The sequence below is a fragment of the Gymnodraco acuticeps genome, unplaced genomic scaffold, assembly GCF_902827175.1.
Source record: "Gymnodraco acuticeps unplaced genomic scaffold, fGymAcu1.1, whole genome shotgun sequence".
Taxonomy (NCBI): Eukaryota; Metazoa; Chordata; class Actinopteri; order Perciformes; family Bathydraconidae; genus Gymnodraco; species Gymnodraco acuticeps.
This window is the reverse complement of record NW_022991216.1, coordinates 4,596,244-4,619,242: the sequence shown is the minus strand read 5'-3', so window position 1 is coordinate 4,619,242 and position 22,999 is coordinate 4,596,244. Positions and strand designations below refer to the sequence as shown.

General features: G+C 41.5%; 1 protein-coding gene across 1 annotated transcript in view; it reads left to right on the top strand.

Annotated features, from left to right (window-relative positions):
* Positions 1 to 22,999, top strand: part of LOC117561420 (synaptic vesicle glycoprotein 2C-like) — a 60,411-nt gene that overhangs the window by 33,099 nt on the left and 4,313 nt on the right. Inside the window, exons 4-13 of the mRNA XM_034238822.1 lie at positions 1,438 to 1,618; positions 7,884 to 8,035; positions 15,076 to 15,209; positions 16,139 to 16,228; positions 16,330 to 16,440; positions 16,523 to 16,611; positions 18,442 to 18,606; positions 19,674 to 19,807; positions 22,232 to 22,435; positions 22,550 to 22,709. Of these exons, the coding sequence (XP_034094713.1) occupies positions 1,438 to 1,618; positions 7,884 to 8,035; positions 15,076 to 15,209; positions 16,139 to 16,228; positions 16,330 to 16,440; positions 16,523 to 16,611; positions 18,442 to 18,606; positions 19,674 to 19,807; positions 22,232 to 22,435; positions 22,550 to 22,709 (1,420 nt within the window). The remainder of the gene's footprint in view (positions 1 to 1,437; positions 1,619 to 7,883; positions 8,036 to 15,075; positions 15,210 to 16,138; positions 16,229 to 16,329; positions 16,441 to 16,522; positions 16,612 to 18,441; positions 18,607 to 19,673; positions 19,808 to 22,231; positions 22,436 to 22,549; positions 22,710 to 22,999) is intronic.

Sequence of the window (22,999 nt, the reverse complement as noted above, 5' to 3'; positions counted from 1 at the left end):
AAAAAAATACCTGTTTACTTGTGGATGAGGTCATACAGAATTTAAATGGAGTCAAAACTTTATTGTTTGGTTTACAGACAGTGATACCAGTCAAAAGATCAAATGAAATGCAAACACACCTCCAATGCAAACTAAAGCCTCAGGAACACATTAATGCCCATTGAGCAGCTGCTGTAACTTCATCCTTTTATACGTTTATCATTGTGTTGCCACAATGCTTGCTACCAGATACTGACCCGGCTAAAGCCAGACACACTGAACATCATAATTAAGAGTTAGGAAGTAGAAAAACTATGCCTTCAGTACAGTCAAAACCCAGAGCAGTATAAAGTAGATTGACAATGTGGTTGTGCTCCAAGCCAAGCTCAACTAATCGATCCCATCCCTGCTATTTATAAAACCTCTCAGTGTTCTGTCGATAGAGGAGGAAATAACCCGAAACAACTTCCATCTAAGCTCTGGTACTCCCCGGATGCACTTGGAAAACAACACTAAATGCTACAGCTGGTGTGTAGCAGTTGTGTTTGTTTTAAGTGCAATCCTTGTATCTGTGTGTGTCCAAAACTAATGCAATGCTTGTCAGACCAATCTAACAGTACAACAACATTTATTTCTTGTGTAATGGACAAGTGCTTTTGAAACTGGCTCAGAGTATATGTCCTGCAGCTATGCTTCACTATATTGGTTGTTGTGAAGCTGACCGTTGAGCGGCCCGACCAAGCAAGGAGGCAGAGGCAGAACGTCCAAAATACAACCCGGTGTGGGCATTTATTACTCACAAACATATGACACAGCCTCAATCTGCTGTTCACGTGAGCACAGTCACCAGCCACCAGGATCTCACAGTCACCAGCCACCAGGATCTCACAGTCACCAGCCACCAGGATCTCACAGTCACCAGCCACCAGGATCTCACAGTCACCAGCCACCAGGATCTCACAGCCACCAGGATCTCACAGCCACCAGGATCGAAGTTACCTTCGTCTCAGTTATAGAAATGTAGATTTTTCTGAGAAAATGGCACTTTGAGAACGATCCTCAGCACTAAAACAATATAAAACACTAAACAAAGGGGCTCAATTATGCTCTGAACCTGCCGGTTTCCTCTCCTCTTTGTGCCAGTTTAGCGTCCTTCAACGGTTAGTTTTATGCTTTCAACTTCTCTGTTTTAATATTTCTCTTACCGTGGAACTTTGTGTTCAGACAGGCAGTTCTTTTCACCGCTGAAAAATGACTGTACATGAAAACTGTACATGACTTGCTAAGAGTCAAATAGCAGACAGGCAAGGTTAGATATTAGTTTCAATGAAAACTGTCTCCCTTTTTTCCAAAGTGCGGTGTGTTATTCGCTCTGCTGTTTCACTGACAAACATTTGACTCTTGGTGGTTGTGATAATTCACGTCTTTCTCTGCACCCCTCTCTCTCCGTGTCTCCAGGCAGCGTTGTGTATCTGGGGATGATGTTTGGAGCTTTCTTTTGGGGCGGCCTGTCAGACAAGCTGGGCCGTAAACAGTGCCTGCTGATCTCCATGTCCGTCAACGGCTTCTTCGCCTTCCTCTCCTCTTTTGTCCAAGGATACAGCATGTTCCTCGTCTGCCGCATGGTGTCTGGCTTCGGGTAAGTACTAGAATATTTTTCTAATTTACACCCTGTACTCCTCTATGACTAAATCCCCTCTGAGAGCTTTAACAACACTTCCTCTGCTGTCTTCTTTCCTCTAAAGTCTAAGCACATGTCAAGAGGATATTTTAACTGCCTTTTTATCAGCCCTTTATCCCTTGAGAGTGAAGGGAGCGACAGAACGAAGCAAAGCAAAAAAGAGCACAGCACAGTAAATGAACATCTGTATTAAAGCGTTGGTGTGGTCTGCTTGGCTGATCGTAGTGAACGGATAAATGACAAACCCTCCCATCTTGAGATCTGACATCACAGATCATAGTAACTCAAAAAGGTCCATATCTCACTTCTAGCTACTGAGCAAGCCAATAAACAGTAAATCATATGAAACAGTTCTAATTATAGGAGAGTTTTTACCAATATGTTTTCAATTCTGACCAATTATTATGACTGATGGAAGTCTATAATCATAACCATAATCACATATACTTTAATTATCCCAGGGGAAATTGTTTTTTTTCATTTTAAAATGAATAAAGAAGAAGTAAACATGAAAAGTAAGAAAGAAAGATAAACTAGGATCTATAAACTATATGAAATAAATGTAAGTAAAATATCAAATAACATATGAAATAATATTATATAACAAAGAGGTCAAGTGCCATATGACATAGTGCCTCCAAAGGGTTGACTGTATATTGTTGATTAAAACAAAAACAGAACAATTAGAAATGATTATTTTCAGACTGCTTTAGAGTCCGTTTATTTATCAGAATCTGTCTTTGTTTTTTCTAATGGTGCTAAAATAAACAGTACAGAAAAATGATGTGTCAACAAACCTCCATTTCATCCATTACAACCGATAAGTCCAGCTTGTCGCCAGCACACACGTTTAATCACCCTGTGCTGACAGTGGTACCTGATTTGCAGCTTTTATTTCATCACTTAATTCTCATCTGTCTGCAAGTAAAAGAGATGTATATATTTACTTTTAGGATGTTACATTTTTTCCTGGTTTATCTGCCTGAACAGATTTCTAGGTGAACAGTATTTTTTCTTATTATTTTATTTATAACCTCAATTGGGAGAAACACAATCCAGTATCGATTGTTGTTGTTGTTTCTTTATATTCTGCTTGTTTCAGTAGGATTTTCCTTACCTCAATAACATAAGCTTACTTGATAAGGAGGACAAGTTCATTCAGACTTTTTGAATTTGCCAAACACAGAATGTCTTTAGCGTGGCGTCCATACAGAGATGACTTAAGATATAAGTACACAGGAAAGCATTTCTGTAAATGCACCTGAGTTAACCAGGAGGCTATTTTTCCTATCTGTTGTCCCTGGCTAGGGGGCTACAACTACAACAAGATGAACATATTTGACCGTGATTTAATTGTAATACACGTTTCAAAATGATGCCGAAGTAACAACATACTGATACCGGTTAATAAAAACCATTAATTAATGCTTTGACAAGTCTGCAGATAGACGGCAGGCGAAAAACTTAAAATGCGTGTTTTCTGAATGGTGATCGGCTAAGCTAACGCAGTATATGCTCCGACCGTCCACACTCACAACAACGGCCTATACAGACATAAATTAGACCCTCCAGAAAAACGCGATTGCAGAATTTACCGCATAATCAGCAAAATGGCGCAGATTTTTAAAAGGCCGCATATTTATCAAAAGGCCGCATAATCCCCGCATTTTTCCACACAAAGTTGAGAAAAAAAAGTTAACTCGTCTTGACGTGAAGTGATGATGATGATGACGCGACGTCATCAGCTCGCGCGCATCACAGAAGGGTAACAACACCTTACGTGTGGAGCTCACACGAGAGAGAAAACACCAAGATGAAAAAATCTAATCCATCTCATTTACCGACGAACATTTCTGCTAAAGACCGGGCAAAGCAGTACCCCGATGTCTTGCACGAAAGTGGGGGGAAACTATTCTGCACCCCGTGCAACTGTGTTGGAGCATAAGAGAACATCGACGGTGACGACCCACTTTGATTCATTCAAACATTCGAAAATGCTTTCTGCTGCTGCGGACAAGAAAGCCAAACAACTCACGTTCACCGAGGCATCGACCTCCAAAACCCTTTCGAGGGCTACAAGAAACGAGGTGAGTAGCCTACAAGATTGAAGCTGGTCAGATAACGAACGAGTAAATGAAAACAGAATGAGGCGGAGAAGTGTGTGTGTGTGGAGAAGTGTGTGTGTGTGTGTGTGTGTGTGTGTGTGTGTGTGTGTGTGTGTGTGTGTGTGTGTGTGTGTGTGTGTGTGTGTGTGTGTGTGTGTGTGTGTGTGTGTGTGTGTGTGTGTGTGTGTGTGTGTGTGTGTGTGTGTGTGTGTGTGTGTGTGTGTGTGTGTGTGTGTGTGTGTGTGTGTGTGTGTGTGTGTGTGTGTGTGTGTGTGTGTGTGTGTGTGTGTGTGTGTGTGTGTGTGTGTGTGTGTGTGTGTGTTAGGGGTGTAACGGTTCACAAACATTTCGGTTCGGTACGTACCTCGGTTTTTTGGTCACGGTTCGGTTCGGTACGTTTTCGGTACAGCAGAATTTTTTTTCACAAAACAAAACATATATATATATTTTTTTTATTATTATTAAACTGTGAATAATGTATTCACTCAAATAAATACAAAATATAATAAAATAAACATTAAGGTGCAGCATTTCGATGAACTGAAATAATCTGTATTTGAACTTTACTGTAGGCTACTAGTACTCACAAAACATAAACTATTAGTTTTGGGTTTTTAAATTATTATTAAACTGTGAATATTCACTCAAATAAATACAAAATATAATAAAATAAACATTAAGGTGCAGCTTTTCGATGAACTGAAATAATCTGTATTTGAACTGTACTGTACTGTACTAGTACCTAAGCAGCCAGCTTGACATTATGACTTGCTTGTCATTGCATTTTCATGTTTTTTTAAAGAAAAATGAACTTGTCCACATTGCTTGCCGAAAGGGCAGATCTGCTGGCACTAACAATGTCTCCTGCTGTGGAGAACACCCTCTCTAGGGACAGAGGTAGCAGATACAGCCAGGTAGCGCTTTGCTAACATGGCAACATAAGGATATTTGGCGTTTGTAATAGATTTGGCTCGGTCTGAACTCTCTGCGAGTGGTGGAGGCTTAAATGCTAGTGGGAGTTGGGTTTGCACTTCAGTCTTTTTTCTTTTGGTAACGGTGATATTCACGTTCGGGTGATGCCTTTTCAAGAGTGTGCAAGTTTGATGTATTGCCAGCCGAGTAACCAATTTTAGTTGAACAATGCCGACAAACAGCTTTGGTTCGGTCCACCTGTCTTTGTCCGTCATCCTTGTACGTAACTGCGAAACCAAAATGTTCCCAAACCGGAGACTTCAATGATGCTGGAGGATTTTCGAGCTCAACTTTATCTGCGTTCGCCATTAATTTTCGACAGTTCCTCAAATTACTGACTACATTTGAACGCATCCCTCTGACCAGCTCTCATAGTATGCCTCTCATCCAATGAAATGACTTGCTCGCTCTATGACGCGTTGAACCCAATGTGACCAAATTACTCTGAATGCTGCGACACAGCACCTGAGATTACTTCCAAAAAGTTATTCACGTTCTCAATTTTTTTACGTTAAACGTTATATTCGTTCGGTACACTTCGGTACACATCTGTACCGAACCGAAGGGCCCGTACCGAATAATTTCTGTGTGTGTGTGTGTGTGTGTGTGTGTGTGTGTGTGTGTGTGTGTGTGTGTGTGTGTGTGTGTGTGTGGTGTGTGTGTGTGTGTGTGTGTGTGTGTGGTGTGTGTGTGTGTGTGTGTGTGTGTGTGTGTATGTGTGTGTGTGTGTGTGTGTGTGTGTGTGTGTGTGTGTGTGTGTGTGTGTGTGTGTGTGTGTGTGTGTGTGTGTGTGTGTGTGTGTGTGTGTGTGTGTGTGTGTGTGTAAAATAGCCCAATTGCTTTTACAATAAATAAACATTGAATGTGTTTAATTGAATAGTAAAGGGGTTTAACGTTAGTGGCAGGTTGTGTGTGTGAGAGAGAATAAATAAGACAGCCCAATATTTCCCAAAAAATATTTAGCATATTTTGCAACTTTCCGCATATTTCGCAACTTTCCGCAATTTCACCGCATAAAATCACATAAAAACCCTGCATGTTTAATCGCATAATCAAGGATTTTTGCCCGCGTTTTTTTGGAGGGTCTATTAAATAAACCAGCGACTGAATTCGCCATGACACAGACAGTCTGTGGTTTGTACTTGTTTAACTTTCGTCCAGTTTCTGAACAGATATGAGGAGCTGTGAGCTTGAGTGCTAACAGCTAACGGCTGATGTTGTTTTTCTGTGGTTCGCATTGAAGATGACGTCACGGCTCCGCCTACACTGCGTTACTATCGTTACTGCCCCAGCTACTAAACTGTAATGGAAACACAGCATAAAGTGAGCCAGTCCTAACAAGGCCTAACTATACCGTACTAAGCCGAGCGAGGCCCTGCAATGGAAATGCGCCATAAATCACCTGTAAAACAAATTGTATGTAAAATACAAAGAAAAAACATTTATACTGATAATATGTAAACATTTTAATTATTCAAAAACATACATTTCCAAATCTATATCTTTTCATCGTAAAATCAAAGAAAAAGCAAAACATTGGGATACAGTTGAACAATAGCTGAGCGTTAGTCTAAAGATGTATAGTAAAACACACTAAACATGTATTGTTTTCTATTGCTAACTGGGCATGAGAGTCCAACTATAAACAACAATGAAATCATAAATAGAGCATACCTTTCACCTTATGTGGCAATAAAACTTTCTCTCGACATTTATAACTTATTGTTGTCTAACTGCATCACTTTCTTCTCTTCTAATTTATTCTAAAAACTCTGAAGCTGTGAATCAAACTGTAGACACAGATGGGCTCCTGCTGACGCTGCTCCACAGTTCAGTCACATTAACACATGAGTCGCTTGACACCATCTAACTGTATTAATACGGGTCGATTGACTGAATAACAACATTTATCCAACATCCTGTGAAATAATGTAACACGGAAGTTTGAGGAAAAGTAAAAGGGATGATGCATCAGGGATTTAATTAAACACTGTAATATCCTGTGTGCTAATATGGGGCTTTCTCATTTTCTTCATCCAAAACAGAAAAAAAATATTTTCATACACACACATATTGAAAGGCACAAGGAGCATTTATTAGGATACAACTTAAACAGAGGTTGTCCATAGTTTGAGCTCAACAGTTTGTTAAAGGTCCCCTATTATATTCTTTTTCAACAATATAGTATAGGTCTCAGATACAAACATGTCTCTGTAGAGTTTGGCTGAAACACCAAACCGATCATTGTAGCATGCCGTAACCCCTCTGTTTCAGCCCTGTTTCAGAAGTGCTGATTCTGTGTCTGTAGCTTTAAATGATAATGAGCTGCTGCTGGCCACACCCCTCTGCAAGATGATTGGTTTTAAAAAAAACACAATGGGGCTCTAGGAGGAGATTCAGGTGATAAGGTGGGGGTGTTACCTTGGTTGGTTATTGGCTAATGGTTACACAACCCATAAAAACATTGTGACATCACAAAGTGGCCAAAATCTGACCAGCTCTTTTTCAGACAGGTTTCTATATAGATGGATCAGGACAAAAAGAGAGGGGGTCTTTGTTCCTGAAACGTTTAGGATCTCTTTACACAGAGGGGACACATTTATGTATAAAAGACATGAACAAGTGGATTTTGCATTATAGGTGACCTTTGAAGTCCAACTCATTGTGCCTTTGAGCTAAAGTATTGCTGCTACATAATTATATGAGAATAAGCCAAAACAAGGTGCTTTATTTGGGAGCTTTCTGGTGACATGATGTCATTTGTCTTGTTTATTAGTTTACACATGAGCAGCTCGAGCCTAGCTTATTTGTAAAGTTATGACAAAATAAAGTGACAAGACACGCTGGCAAAATCACGCTTTTCCTTGATGAAAATCTATATTCTTGAAAATCTAATTGCATAGTCACAAGTCGTTATGTTCAGTTCTTCATCACTTGAGATAATGAGTTGTGTGGATTTGTTTCACATTCACAGATCATGTTCACATTTTTCAAAATGGCAAATGGAGAAATGCAGCTGCAAACTCTAATTGTTTCCAGTAACATAAATCAGTTATAAATGTTTGTCATCACACGCATTCATATCATCACAATGACGGTTGGCGCGTGTAGCCAACATGGTTAATTACAACAAACTGTATTTGCAGGATTGGTGGAGCGGTGCCCATCGTGTTCTCCTACTTTGCGGAGGTGTTGGCTCGGGAGAAGAGAGGAGAGCATCTGAGCTGGCTGTGCATGTTCTGGATGATCGGAGGAATCTACGCCTCAGCCATGGCCTGGGCCATCATCCCACACTATGGTGAGTGACCACGCCGACCTAATGCACCCATCATAAAGATTTCACACTGACGAGAGTGTCAAACAGCACTTGGAGTCATGAGTGACCTATCTCCTTATTTGCATTACAGCGATCATCTCATCATCTCATCAAATGTTCCTAAAGTTTAGAGACAGAATGTTGTCAATCATAAGAACTTCTATTAAAGGAATGCTCCACTCATTAGATAATTAATCAAAACTTCAGTATTTAGTGAAACATTATGTTTAAACCATACCCTGAAGAAATCAGCGATATTCCCCGGTAAATAATGATTTTATAGCTCTTTTTTATCAAAACCTGTATATTCCGTCAGGCCGCTGCCATTTTGCCCATTTTCAGTAGTCACGTGATGGACGTGACGTCATCCATGCGTTCACTTTGTAAACATGGAGTATTTGAGTTCGGACTCTTCAGCCGAGGAAGAAGTTTTGAGCAATATGAAGAGATTGGAAGGGGGAATTCAGCCATACAGGTTCGAGCCTACTTAGTACTACTTAGTAGATACAATGATTTTGATTACTAGATATGTATGCATGTAGTACCACCCTTGCTAGCGATTCCCTCTCTAGTTTAGCATACTCAGCCTCATTGTCCCTGGCCCTAGAACCACGATTGTATGGGGCCGGAAAAACTGGGGGGAAATACCCACTAGCCGGTACTACGCTATATGGAAAGGCCACCAAAAACTGGCCTGGCCTGGACGATAAAGGACGTTTAAACGGGGCTACCCGCCCGCTGCAATGGAAATGCGCTATAACATACCTTATTCTTACTCCGAGCACTACTTCTGGTCCTCCATCGCTTCACACTTGCAGAGGGCGATTTCTCAACTGGCCGAACTGGTGTCCTGGTCGGTGATGACACCAGAAAGACCGATGGTACTGCATCTCCATTAAGTAATGGTTGTTCAATAAATCCCATGTTATGTTTTATCATACTCTCAGAGTAGTCGTCCGGAAACTTGAAATGTTCGCTGCATACATGCGCCTGTGGATCTTTCGGTTCGGGCCGGCCACATTTCACTAGCCACTGCCTCCGAACGTACTTCCTACGCTTACCTTTTGGCAACAGATGGAACCGAGCATTCCGTGGATTGTTCCTATCAGAATTGTGGCAATGTTTCGCGATACAATGAGGCATATTTGAAGAGAGTAACTACAGTAAATAACATGAACATCACCGTGTCCTCGAAACCAAACGCATGGTTAACGTCACGTCCGGTAAAATGGCGCCGCCCACAGTGTTGATGTTATTTTGGTAATTAATCAGTTTAAAATCACTGATAATGTCATCGGATTAAAAAAAAAAAAAAAAGACTGGCAGAGACTGGTCTGTTTTATCGGATGATAATTATTTAAAAATGAGTGTCATGAGCATACCATTCCTTTAAAGAGGCCCAATTATGCTTTTGGGGGGTTTCCCTTTCCTGTAGTGTTGTATATACTGTAGCTTTTAGTGCATGTAAATGGTCTGCAAAGTCTAAACTCCTTTGGTTACTTTTGAAACATAGTGACATCACTATGTAACACTCTTCTATTGGCTAGCGCTCCAACACATTGTATGTGATTTGCTAAGGGGCGGGACATCTCTAAGCGGTTCAATCACAACAGAGCCAGCCAGCTAACCAATCAGGGCAGACTGGGCTCTGGTTTCAGACAGAGGGTGAAAAGAGGTGCTGCAGCACGGACGGTATGAGACAAATAAAGAGCTATTTAAAATGGAAGCATGTAAACATGTCACCGTAGAGGCACAAAAAACAAATATGAACATGAAAATGAGCGTAATATATGCCCTTAAATGCCTTTTTTAAAACGTTCCAATGCCAAAACACTGTATGGGGGAAGCTGTGGCTCAGTTGGATAGTGCGTTGATCTTCGGACCAGGGGAACCAGTGCTGGTTCAATCCCCACTGCAGTCAGCATGTCGTTGTGTCCCTGGGCAAGACACTTCACCCCAAATTGCTCCTGTGGGGATTGTCCACAGTACTGAATGTATGTAAGTCGCTTTGGATAAAAGAGTCCAACAAGTGACATATAACGTACTGTAATGTAGCAATGGGCAATACTCATAAAATAGACCAAATAAAGCATTCACGTTGCAAGGTAGTTTTCCAGGAATGTACTCTTGCATGTTTTTGATTGGCTGCTGCAGCATCTTGCTGGATGACGCAGCAGAAAGTTTGAGACTGTTCTCCGTCAGAGCCTTAGAAACAGGGTACAATTATTGAATGTACATTTTCCTTTTAGCTGCAGCGACGAGGTTACATACTGCAGAGGTTTCCCACTGTCAGGAGTCACTCGCATCACTGCTTTAAACATTACTGCAAACAGAGAGGGCAATAACGTTTCTTCTCTTCATGATGCTCCCTGCTGATGTGGTGCGTATACACCACCACACGATACATAACATGCAGGTTGAAATACTTCCAGAATCACAGGGCTGTATTTAGAAATGCCCTCCAGGGTGCACAGACACAAATCAGGTGGCAGTGTAGGTGGAGCTCTGACAATCGTAGCAGAAGAAAAAGCATTGAAGCATATGTCTGCCTACACATATGCACATTAAGGCGTTTTAAACTCTTCAAAATAGTCAGAACTGCAATTTAGTGTTTCAACCATAACAGGACCATACTGTGAACTTTACATAAAGAAAGTCTACAATGTATAATCGGTGTTCATTTGATGCTAATTGATGTGACAGTATTGGTGGTAAAACTAAATAAAGGAGGAGGAAAAAATAAAAAGGCCAGCCATCTGGATCAATCCTTTTTCTATTTTATACGATCACATTATAATTTTGATTGCTTGGGTTGTCTATGTTGCACTTTCTTTTTTTTTTTAACTGTACATATGCCATCTATAGAACATCTGTCCATCCTTGGAAAGGGACCCATCCTCTGTTGCTCTCCCCTTATATTAACTGTGGGGTTCCTCTGGGAGTTGTACCTTGTCTGCTGCGAGGGCATAAGGACCCATCAGACAAATGTGTCTTTTTTAAATTGGGCTATACTAGTAAAATGTTATTGATTGATAACAAAGAAACCCTAAAAACTGAGAGCTGGGCGATAACAGAATAGAAAGTGTATGTGAGAAGATAAGAACAAAATGAGCTAAATGAAATCCATCTGGGTTGGTGAACATGGACAAAGAAAAGAGGAGCAGAGAAAGAGATTGGGAGGACAAGCTGGATGGAGAGGTGGAGGGTGCGCTTGATTTATGTAGCTTGTGTCAGGGATAATCGAAATGGGAGGAGATACAACAGAGGGCTGAAGGGAAGTGGTGAGGGGAAACAAAGAGAAAGGTAAAGAATGAAAAGGTTTGTAATTAAAGTGAAGAGTTGGCTTTGGGACCCCGGCCATCAGGACCCTGTCTCTACCAGAAACATTTCCCTGAGTGTGACTCTCTAATATAAAGGGTTGATTAAGTACCTCGCACAAGTGTTGTTCTTATCTAGAATAAAGTCACAGAACCAATATAAACTTCACTATTAAACTAGTGCACACTCATTCAATTTGGTCAGAGAAGTCACGACCCACAAACGGAATTTGTAAAACAGTGCTAACTGGATAATAAAACATGCTGCCATAAACTGGAGTAGGGGTTGTATCATTGTTTTTCACATTATCCGTGCCTATTAGGTTCTGTCTTTGCTTTTGTGTAATGTAATTGGGTTTGCATAGAAGTGATTTTAATTGGGCATTATGTTCTTTAATATGTTCTGCAATCGTGCATCTTCATTTCCCCTTCTCAGATAAATCAAATACAAAAAACCTCTTTCTGTAAACGACATTTACGTTTAAATAGCATACATCAAAACAAAAATGTGTTTTTGCCGCGTCATTGTACACAGCAATGTAAATATATATACAGTATATATATCATTTATTTTGATAAGTCCACATCTAAAACATATTCCAGTAATAACTCTCCCTTCCATTTCTTTTATTTACTGGCACCGGCTTACAAGAACTTTCAGACTATTAGTATATATATATATATATAGTATATCATTTGTGGCTCAAATTACCCTAAAATTAAAAGCTTCCATGTAAAGGATCGCTTTGACTTGTCACAAACTTTATTTATGTGAGTGTGTGAGCTCCAGCTGAGGCTCATCATTGAGGCCAATTGATTAGACGCCAGGGTTTTAACACACTTTTCCTCCAAGATGCAGCGGTGTGTGGGTAATAGGTTCCGCCGCAGTGCTCCCTGCATTGATTGGTGGACAAAGGCCACAAAACGGTGTGTGTGTGTGTGTTTTTGTGTGTGTGTGTGTCTGTGTGTGTAATTTTGTGTCTTTTTAAGACTGTTAGGAATGAGTGTGATACAGTAGTAAATAGTGGGGAAAAGAAGCCAGGGTTTTGTGTGTGTGTGTGTATTATGTGGGTGTGTGTGTCGCATTGTGAGATGTAACGCAGTCTGGTCTGTTAGCCTTTGTGTGTGTTCATTGACACCTATGTATTCAAATGTGTGTCACAGCATCAAACAATGGCCAAGGACAGTGTGTGTGTGTGGCCTAGCATTACTATACTTGTGGGGACCTACATCTGTTTACACAGTCACGTGTGGGAACCCGCCTACCTTATGGGGACAAAATGGAGGTCCCCATGAGGGGAATCATTAATTTTAGGGTGAAGACTTGGTTAGGGTAAGGTTAAGGGTTAGTGTTAGGCATGTGTTGGTTAGGGTTAGGATAAGTATCCAGGAAATGCATGAAAGTCAATGTAATGTCCCCTGAAGTGATGTATACGTGTGTGTGTGTGTGTGTGTGTGTGTGTGTGTGTGTGTGTGTGTGTGTGTGTGTGTGTGTGTGTGTGTGTGTGTGTGTGTGTGTGTGTGTGTGTGTGTGTGTGTGTGTGTGTGTGTGTGTGTGTGTGTGTGTGTGTGTGTGTGTGTGTGTGTGTGTGTGTGTGTGTGTGTGTGTGTGTGTGTGTGTGTGTTCACTTTCTGTAGAATAGGAACATAAATCTTGCTGAGTATCTGAATCAGTCAGCCATCCCCTCCTGTCCATTAAAGCTATAATCCCTCTAATGAGGTTTGTACTGGTACAGGCTGGAGCAGCAACACACACACACACACACACACACACACACACACACACACACACACACACACACACACACACACACACACACACACACACACACACACACATACACACACCACACACACACTTTTTGCTAGCAATCATATCCATCATAAATATCTACTGTATAAATCTGCAAAGTTCTTTTAGAAGAGCTTAATAGATTTGTATATAATGTATATACTTTGCAATTGCACAACAGTTTAAGTAAAGACATTATAGTAAAAGTTTTACCTTAGAAATGTAAAATGGGACTCAATGGAAAATACCAGATGCTGTTGCTGATATAACCCACAGAACAATTTTTCCAATTTCATTAGTAACACCTACAATTTTATAACGACATGTCAAGATATCAGCACTGAGTCTGACCTGCTAGTTTCCTATTCTCACTGATATCTAAAGTCCTTTGCTGGACACATCCTTTTAAAACTTACATTAGAAACGTTGTACTTTTAGTAAAGCAGGCCTTTGAATAACTAAACCTGAGCGGAGCACTCTGCCTCTCTCCGTGGTGCTAAAAAGGTCAAACCCAACATATTGCTTCTCTCTTTACGGTGGTGAAACACTCAAACTCCTACTTCTATCTGAACACGAAGAACACATCTAACAACAACCTACAGAAGCTTTACTTTAACAACTAAATAGACTTTATTTAAGTTTCTAAAAGACACAGTCATTTTCAAATGCAATTTAATAAAAGGATTCAGGTGAGAAAAGGACAGCAGGAGAGACTAAGGACTTTGTATATACAGACGTTACACTGGGGACGCAGATAGTTGACATGCAGGTCAATTCATTTATAGCTTGTGGCAGAGAAACAGTACTATGTTAATCCATGACTGAAAACCGTGTAAGCTTGAAGAAAAAAAGCTTTAAAGGTCCCATGACATGACATCATAATTCCATTGTTGAGGTCTACTAGAATAGATTTACATTGTTCAATGTTTCAAACTCACGTTTCTCATACAGTATCTCTGTATAGTATGTGTATTCACTCTCTGTCCTAAACGGCTTGTTGGAGCTCCTGCCCCCCCCCCTCCCCTCCCTATGAGCCCACTGTGCTCTGATTGGTCAGCTCGCCCACACTGTCCTGATGAGTCCACCACCGTTACAGCGGAACATCAGTGTTTATGTGTTACAATGGCGTTTGTTAGCAACCAGAAAATGACACCAGTAATGACAAACAGATGAGAATGCTGCGTGGGGTCTGGATGCCGTGTTGGCGGGACGTTGCAGGGCTCGCTGCTGCGCCCTATGAGGCTCGAGGAGCGGACAGCGTGAGCTGGATTACTGGTGTCATTTCCTGGTTGCTGCGTGGGGTCTGCGAGATAGCGAGACACCGCGAAACTCAGCCTGAGCACACACACACACACACACACACACACACACACACACACACACACACACACACACACACACACACACACACACACACACACACACACACACACACACACACACACACACACACACTCACAGCCAGGCTGTTCACCACACACTCACAGCCTGAGAAAAGATAAGGCTGAGTGAGTGTGTGTGCCGACGAAACTCTGCGGAGTAGCGCGGCTGAGAAAATATAAGGCTGAGTGAGTGTGTGTGTGTGAGGAGCTCCACGGATTGGTCCATTTGGTAGTTGTTACGTCACTGTGACCAGGAAGAAAAAAATGGAAAAAGAGAAATCTCCAAAGAGGCGTTCTGGGGCAGCATAGACAGGTATTTTCTGTGTTAGAGTTTTACTCGCTACAGGGTGTACTTTGAGGGTTTGTGACTTTGCAGACCGTTTACATGCAGAAAAACCTTCATAACACACAAGGGGATGGGTAATAACCAGGAAAGCATGACATGGGCCCTTTAAATTAGATGATTTTGTTAGTATGTCTTTTCATGGCATTACAATTGAACCATGTGTGTGTTTCTCCTTCTTTGTTCAGGCTGGAGTTTCAGCATGGGTTCAGCCTATCAGTTCCACAGCTGGAGAGTGTTTGTGGTGGTGTGTGCGCTGCCGTGTGTCTCTGCAGTGGTCGCTCTCACTTTTATGCCTGAAAGCCCCCGCTTCTTACTGGAGGTAAGAGAAACAGACTTAGTATACTATGATGCTGGCAGCACCATTATAACCTTAATGACAATGGTTCTTATGGAAAGCAGAGAATATCAAAAATGTTTGTAAAGTAGCATTTTGATTCCAATAGCGCTTCATTCTTTATGTGAAATAAATGCAGTGAAATGGTTTAATTTCACTGCATCTTTGCATAAATGCAGAGGTTTTCAAATTGCGAGTCCATCTTTTTCAGGGGTGAGTGGAAAGTTGAAGGGGAGCTGTGAAAGGGAGAGATTTAAGACATAAATATTCTGAGGTTAGAAGGAGAGTTTCAAATGGACAGTCTCATGCAGACATTTAAAAAACAATAGGAAGTTAGTTATTATAGTCTGGCTGCTGATTTGGCAATCTCACAAAAACGGTCAGCAGTTGGAGTTACATCAGATGCTGTGACACACACAACTCATAGAGGCAATACCTTGGTCAGAATTGAACACATCAACATGATACACATAATTTTAGATGACTACTGTCCATAAATAGGTCTAGAAACGACCAAGTGTCCTTCATATTAAAGTTACCCCATAATATTTGTGTATGCATCCATGGGTACATTACAACGTAGACCTCTAATAGCTCATTTGGCATAATTTCAATTGCCCAAATTTGCAAGAAATAAGCAAAAAAACAGGGCTTAAGTTGTCGCCAATAGCCTATAATTCTTTATGTATGGGCTCTGTTGTCGGACTTGGAGAATCCTTGCAATTGTGTCACTTACAACTCATTAGCAGATATGAAAAATATAAAAATGTATTAGTAAAATGTTCCAAAATGAAAAGCCAACCTGAGTAATAATATGAGAGACTCATAAAAGCCAGTATGGTTGACTGGAGTCAGCCTATTGAAGATGAATGGGAGGTCCTGATGTGTATTCATAACACGCGTCTGTCTCGTAGAATGGTAAACATGACGAGGCCTGGATGGTGCTCAAACACATCCACGACACCAACATGCGCGCCCGTGGAGAGCCTGAGAGAGTGTTCACTGTGAGTACACACCATAGACTGTATATATAAAGGTACACACTGTCATCCCTCCTGCTGCTGCAGTGCCTCAGCATCTGACAGATCAGTGTCTCCCCCTGCAGGTCAACAGGATAAAAGTCCCCAAGCAGCTGGACGAGCTGGTGGAGATGCAGAATGAGTCAGCCAACCCCGTCCTCAAAGTCCTCTACAAGATCAAGGCTGAGCTCAGAGGAGTACGTTATATTTTGGTTTTATACTGAATCGTAATGGTTGTTAAGATTCTCATTGACTAAATGGCTTTGTCTTTTATTACAGATCTGGTTGACTTTCATGAAATGCTTCGACTACCCAGTGAAAGACAACACTATAAAGCTGGCTATAGTCTGGTTTACTCTATCATTTGGGTAAGAGAACACTTTATATTTCTACATTGTGTTTGTTCTTCTGTCATCATGTTAAATGATGCTATACATTGCCCTTACCCCCAAAACACACCAGGAGCGTCTGCGTCGTGTTACGGCCGCGCCGCGGCGGTCGTAAGGATCGCGGCCACTCTAGTCAATGGGTGCTATTACACCACACGCGCCGTGTTACGGTTCAGACGCGTCCCACAAGCAGCTCGGCGCAGCGCTTCTCTAAAATTAGGATGAATCCTATTTTTGCCGCGGCGCAGCCGTAAGGTAAAGTCGGGCAGGCAGCCCCCCCCTCGCAGGAAGTGGAAAGGTGAGCATCCGGGCCAGACCCATCCCCCACATATACTAATTTAGCAGACCCCACAACACCTCCACTACGAAACGCACCATGGACGACGAGGTGTTCATAATGGAAGTGGAGAAACACACAATTTTATATGATGTAACCAATGCTTTTTACAAGGACAACATCAGAAAGGACAAGGCCTGGTTTTTAGTCGCTGCAGTTTGTGGAGTGGAAGGTAACAACTACATATTAATGTTTTAAAGTTAATTAATACTTGTAGGTACAGTACAGAGCCATTCAATAAACACAATTTAAACAGACACAAAAATAAAACATTTAACTACGTATAGCCTACTTACTTGTCGAAGTACAAATGTCCAGGAAATATTCCAAAATCAACAACAACTGCGAGGCTGCACACACGACGCTCCGCTTCCGCAACGTTTTGAAACGCGTCTGGTGTGTGTTGTCGCAGGAGGAGGTCGCAGCGTGGCGCAGCCGCAACGTAACGCGGCGCAGACGCTCCTGGTGTGTTTTGGGGGTTAGTGATACTTAGCCAAGTGACCACTACTTTCCAGCTAAATAACCGTGAGTTTAGTGAAGTATCACTGAGGCAGATAGTATCTTACTTACACCCTCATGATGAATGTTACCAGGTTAGATTGGATAGAGAGAGGCTATTTGAGGGAAAGTGGCTATTGTACCCTGAACAAGTGGTGATCTTATCTTGAATATCATCACAAGTTGGTGCAGTGCACGCTAATTCAGTCTGGCCTTTTTATTAGTTGGCTTCTGTAATGACCTACCTGCCAAAAGTGAAAGCCTTAAGGACAGTGTTTTACATTTAAAAAGAGATAAGATGAGGTTATTTCCTTTGTTTTGTCTGTTGGTCGATATCAGAGCTTTTTTCTGAGTCGGTTCCAAGATTATTTTCTTTCTTTTTAAATTTGACCTCCCAGCTTAGAAATACAAAAAAACTATCTGTAAACTACCTTTATATGTACTCCTCTAAATAAATATAACACAGTCAATAACACTCAACAAAAAACCTGTTTATTTATGTCGACATATTTACACACGTGTTCTGACGCGTTATTACCAAAGTGAATTTAGGTTCCAAATGCTGTCACTAATCCTTTCAATCTTTTCAAATATAAATATGTTTGCCTAAAACCAACGTTGGTATGTTACAGTAGTAACTCCAATATGTGCACTGCATGAAAAGAGATGGGGGAAATAAGAAGAGCACAGTCAGACTTTGGGGCTTTCGCAGATGATTTGTTTACACTATACACTATTTGTTGTACTGACCTAAATGCAGACGTTTATCAAGAAGCCCTGGTCATGCCAAATTGATGCATTATAAAACAAATATGCACATCTTATAAATATTTGGTTTGCAATTGAGATAATTCATCACTAATTTATCAAATAGCAACAACAAATATAACTCTCCAAACAATTCTTAATGATTCAAAGTGAGTGGCTCTGTCAGAGACCACACTTGACTACTACTAGTGTGTTGCTGCGTCCAGGTACTACGGGCTCGCCGTCTGGTTCCCGGACGTCATCAAGCACCTCCAAGCCGACGACTACGCCTCTAGAGTGAAGATCCACAACAACGAGCGCATCGAAGACTTCACCTTCAACTTCACCCTGGAGAACCAGATCCACAGGAACGGCATGTTTCTGAACGACAGGTAACATGTTCTGATTGGATTTTCATATTGCTCTCTTAGACAAAGGGATTCATAATAGAAGTTATAAAAACCAGCTAACAAGTTGTGAATGGAGCCTGTGAGCCTCCCTCAGCACAGTGTTGTGGTTAAAAGCCTCTCGTCCCGTTGTAGGATAGCAGTACTATTAGTCATTCCCACAAACAACACACCACTGCCGGTAATATTAATCCGGCATCCTTTATCTCACACAGCACCAGGAAATTGAAAGCCTTATCTCTTTCTCTCTCCTCTCTCTAACACACACACACACACACACACACACACACACACACACACACACACACACACACACACACACACACACACACACACACTGGTTACACAGAGCCTAGAGAGAAGAAGCATCAATGTCGTTTTTGTTGTTTTTAACCCTCAATGAAGTTTATTAAGAGATTCAATCAAGACCAATAGCATCATAATGTGTACAGCAGCATGCAGCAGATAATATAGACATGTAACACACTGCTAAACCCTGTCATAGTCATGCTAAAGGATGGCCTCTACTGTGACATGTTTACACACTTTTTCAAAAAGGTCTTCATTTTCTCATACTGCCTGTGTTGCAGCACCTCTTATCACCCTCTGTCTGAAACCAGAGCCCAGCTCTGATTGGTTAGCTGGCCGGCTCTGTTGTCCCACTTAGAGATGTCCTGCCTATCACGTAAAACGTATTTGAGGGCTAGCCAGTAGAAGCGCAACTGTTACATAGTGATGTCATAATGGCACAGAAGTAAAAAAAGATCCTGTGGGAGTGCAATGGATGTCATTCAGGTTGGGGGGGGGGGAGTGGAGTGTGTGGGAGAGAAACTCCCACACACTCCACCCCCACACAGGGATTCTAGCCTTTTCAGACCATTTACAAACAAACCTATGTGCTGTAACACACTACAGGGAAGGGATCACCCCAAAAAGCATTAATCACAAGAAATTATTTAGTGTCAATTTCCAATCCCTGTTAATCCTGATTTAATAGTTGAGTCTCTTTAAACATATGTTAATGTGTTCTGTGTTAACTCCTCTCCTCCCAGGTTCATCAGTATGAAGATCAGGTCAGTCACATTCATCGACTCGTCCTTCCTCAACTGCTACTTTGAAGACGTCTCCTCCGTAGGGTCCTACTTCCAAAACTGCACCTTTGTCGACTCCTTCTTTTACAACACAGGTGAGTCTACACACTCACATTCCGAGCATTCCTCTCGAGCACTTCCACCCCAGAAAATCCTATTATACCGTCGGTGGCTCACAAATAAGTCTCACTCAGTCTCTCTGTCTCTTTCTGACAGTTCATTTTGGGTCTAACGTCCACGCTTCCAGGCAAGAAAGAATTGGTTTGAGCGTTTATGGCTTTGCTTTATGTCACTAGATGACTGCTTAACCTCCCTGCCCCTGCACAGATTGCCTGTCTGAGCCCAGGCGACTGTACTTATTAAGAAGGAAACTGAGCAGGGCACGGCTGCAGAGCACTGAAATGGCATTTTCTAACCACACAAACACTCCTGGAGTGATGCTTGTTATTGTCACTGGTGTTTTAGATGCTTTGAAAAAAACTTAAGCAGTGAAGTAAATAAACATGATTCTCTGAGCAGCTGAATTTAACTTCCAAATGTGAGATGTTCCTATTCACTTCATTATATAATGCTTTGTTTTGATGCATCAGAACCAGCCTTCTGCAGAAACATCTAAATGCATAACATTGCACCTTTTATTATAAAAGTGCAGTTTAATCATTTTTGAGGCAGGCACAAACCCAGACAGGAACAAAGGGAAAAGCAGTGCAGACACTTGGAATGCTCAGAGGAACTGAGGCTGAATCAGACCTTATGGGAGCGCTGGGTGGAAAGAAAGTTCCCTCCAGTGCTCAGGAAAAAGCGCTGAACATGGAAAGAGTAAGGGCACATCAGGTTGCTGGTAATGCCCCATGGGAAATGCAGTCCCTCTGCCCCAAGCAATGTGTCTCTAGAGAGTGCAGGAAAGAGAGGAACGAGGAGAGACAGAATTAGGGAGGGAGGGAGAAGTGCGTCATGAGACGTGAGAGAGGGGAATGTTTTCTCTGTGCTGCAGCCGCTGATGTTTATTAATACACTTTGCTATTTACGGAGAGAGCCCACAGACATGTCAACTATACAGAATACTTAATACTGTACTCGTATATGCCATGCATACAGTTTTGAAGGGCTATGTTTATGAATCAATTCTAAATGCAAGTGTATGCAGGCAAGGTTTTATTTTACCTCTAATTAAAGAATCCGACTAGTTAAGAATAAAGGAAAACCTCAGCATGTAGTGTTGGAGATTTAAAGGGATAACTGGTCCGCTTTTCAAATCTCCGCGCGTTCCTATGAAGCTGGTTATAATACAGGAAGGAATCCATATCTACAAAGTAACCGTTAACAATAATCTACTTTAATGGCAATATGACAATGCAATACAATCATTACAATACAACATGATATATTACAGTTATATTGTAATGCTTAAGGAGTAATGCCGGCTTACTCCTGCCCTGGTTCGCATACTGCAGAGCTACTTTCACCCGGGGCAGCATGTGAAGAAGAGGCCGAACGCCAGGGATCCACCGGATATATACCAGAGTAAGAAGGAGGGGTTTGGTGTTAGGTCAGCTGGTCATCTTTTCAGGTCATCTCATTGGGAGACGCAACGCTGGCCAGCAGGAAACCAAACAGGCTCACTTTCCAACAAAAGGTCTCAAGGCCTGCATACCTACACCTCCCCCACAGAGCAATAAAACCCTGTTTATGCCAACCAGCCCAGAATGTTTATAGCCATTTGTAGTCCTTACATTTATGAAAGGATAAAACAGAGAAATCAATATAAAACACAAACACAGGTATTGTTTGAACAGTATTCACTTAACTGCTACTATTGATAAGCACCAGAGAAACCCAAGGGACCTCTCTTAATATCACAAACACGGTAGCTAGATCTAAGTTGAATGCAAATCAGGACATGCTCTCACCTTCCCCCATCTTCCTTTGTCCTCAAAAACACATGTCAACAGGCCCCAAATCCAGCTCACAGTTTTACCCAAATTATTCCCATTTTAAGCTTATCCATAGTTTGCTAACATGAATAAATACAAATATAACTCTACAGTAGGGAAAGAAGTCTATTGCTGTCTCACAGAAAGTTAAATAGGATAGTGGACACAGCAGGTTTTCTGTGTCAAATCGTTTGTAGTCATTTAAATAAAACACAACTTTTCATGCAACATGCAAAACATAAGATAAATAAAAGAGACAGAGCCCTGCCTGAAAGCCGGTACGGTTGAAATTGTACTTCAGTGATGAATTCTTAGAAATACCAAAACCATTTGACCTTTCCTGAATCAATAGAAATTAATAAAACTAAAATAAACAATACCAGAAAAGCCAACCAATGAGATGAACCCATGCAGATTTAAGTCAACTCTATCAGCGGCAGAACACAGAGCATTTAGTTTGTGCATTAAGGATTTAAACTCTGAGAAAGAGACGAGTTTAAATCGAGATGTAGAAGGTGGCAGGTGGATCAAAACAAATGTATTACCTAAACTCCAAATTAAAATGCTTGTGTCTCACATTTACAGATGTTGACGATGCCAAACTGACAAATTCAAGAGTGATCAACAGCTCCTTCCACCACAACAAGACGGGCTGTCAGATGACGTTTGACGCCGACTATAGCGCCTACTGGGTCTACTTTGTCAACTTCCTGGGAACGCTGGCTGTGCTGCCCGGCAACATCGTCTCTGCCCTGCTCATGGACAAAATAGGACGTCTCAGCATGTTAGGTACAAAGAAACCCAAGAAGCCCTTCTTATTCATTTCTTTTGATTTTGGTCTGTGTTTGTGGTGATCTCTGCCGAGGTAAATGAGGTTATTTTGTCCCGTGTTGTGTCCTGCAGGAGGCTCCATGGTGCTCTCAGGCATCAGCTGCTTCTTCCTGTGGTTTGGCACCAGCGAGTCCATGATGATCTTCATGCTGTGTCTCTACAACGGCCTCAGTATCTCTGCCTGGAACTCGCTGGATGTCGTCACCGCTGAGCTGTACCCGACAGACAGGAGGTGGGCTGCACACTACAGAAACACATACTTAGAAATGTGAAGGTGTAGATGTTATTGCAACATTAGGGGAGGGTGGCGCTTATTGAGGTCTTCTCCCAGGACATTTTGAGCGGTTGAACAGTTGATGTTATATTTCTTGCACTCTAGTGAATTTTTCTGCACCAATTTATGGTGGAAATATCATTATTTCTTTAAGTAAAAACACAAAGTGTAAGCAGTATGTATATAATAATCTAATTTCTAATAATGGAATATATTCCTGTGTTGCATGCATATATTTAAACATTTTG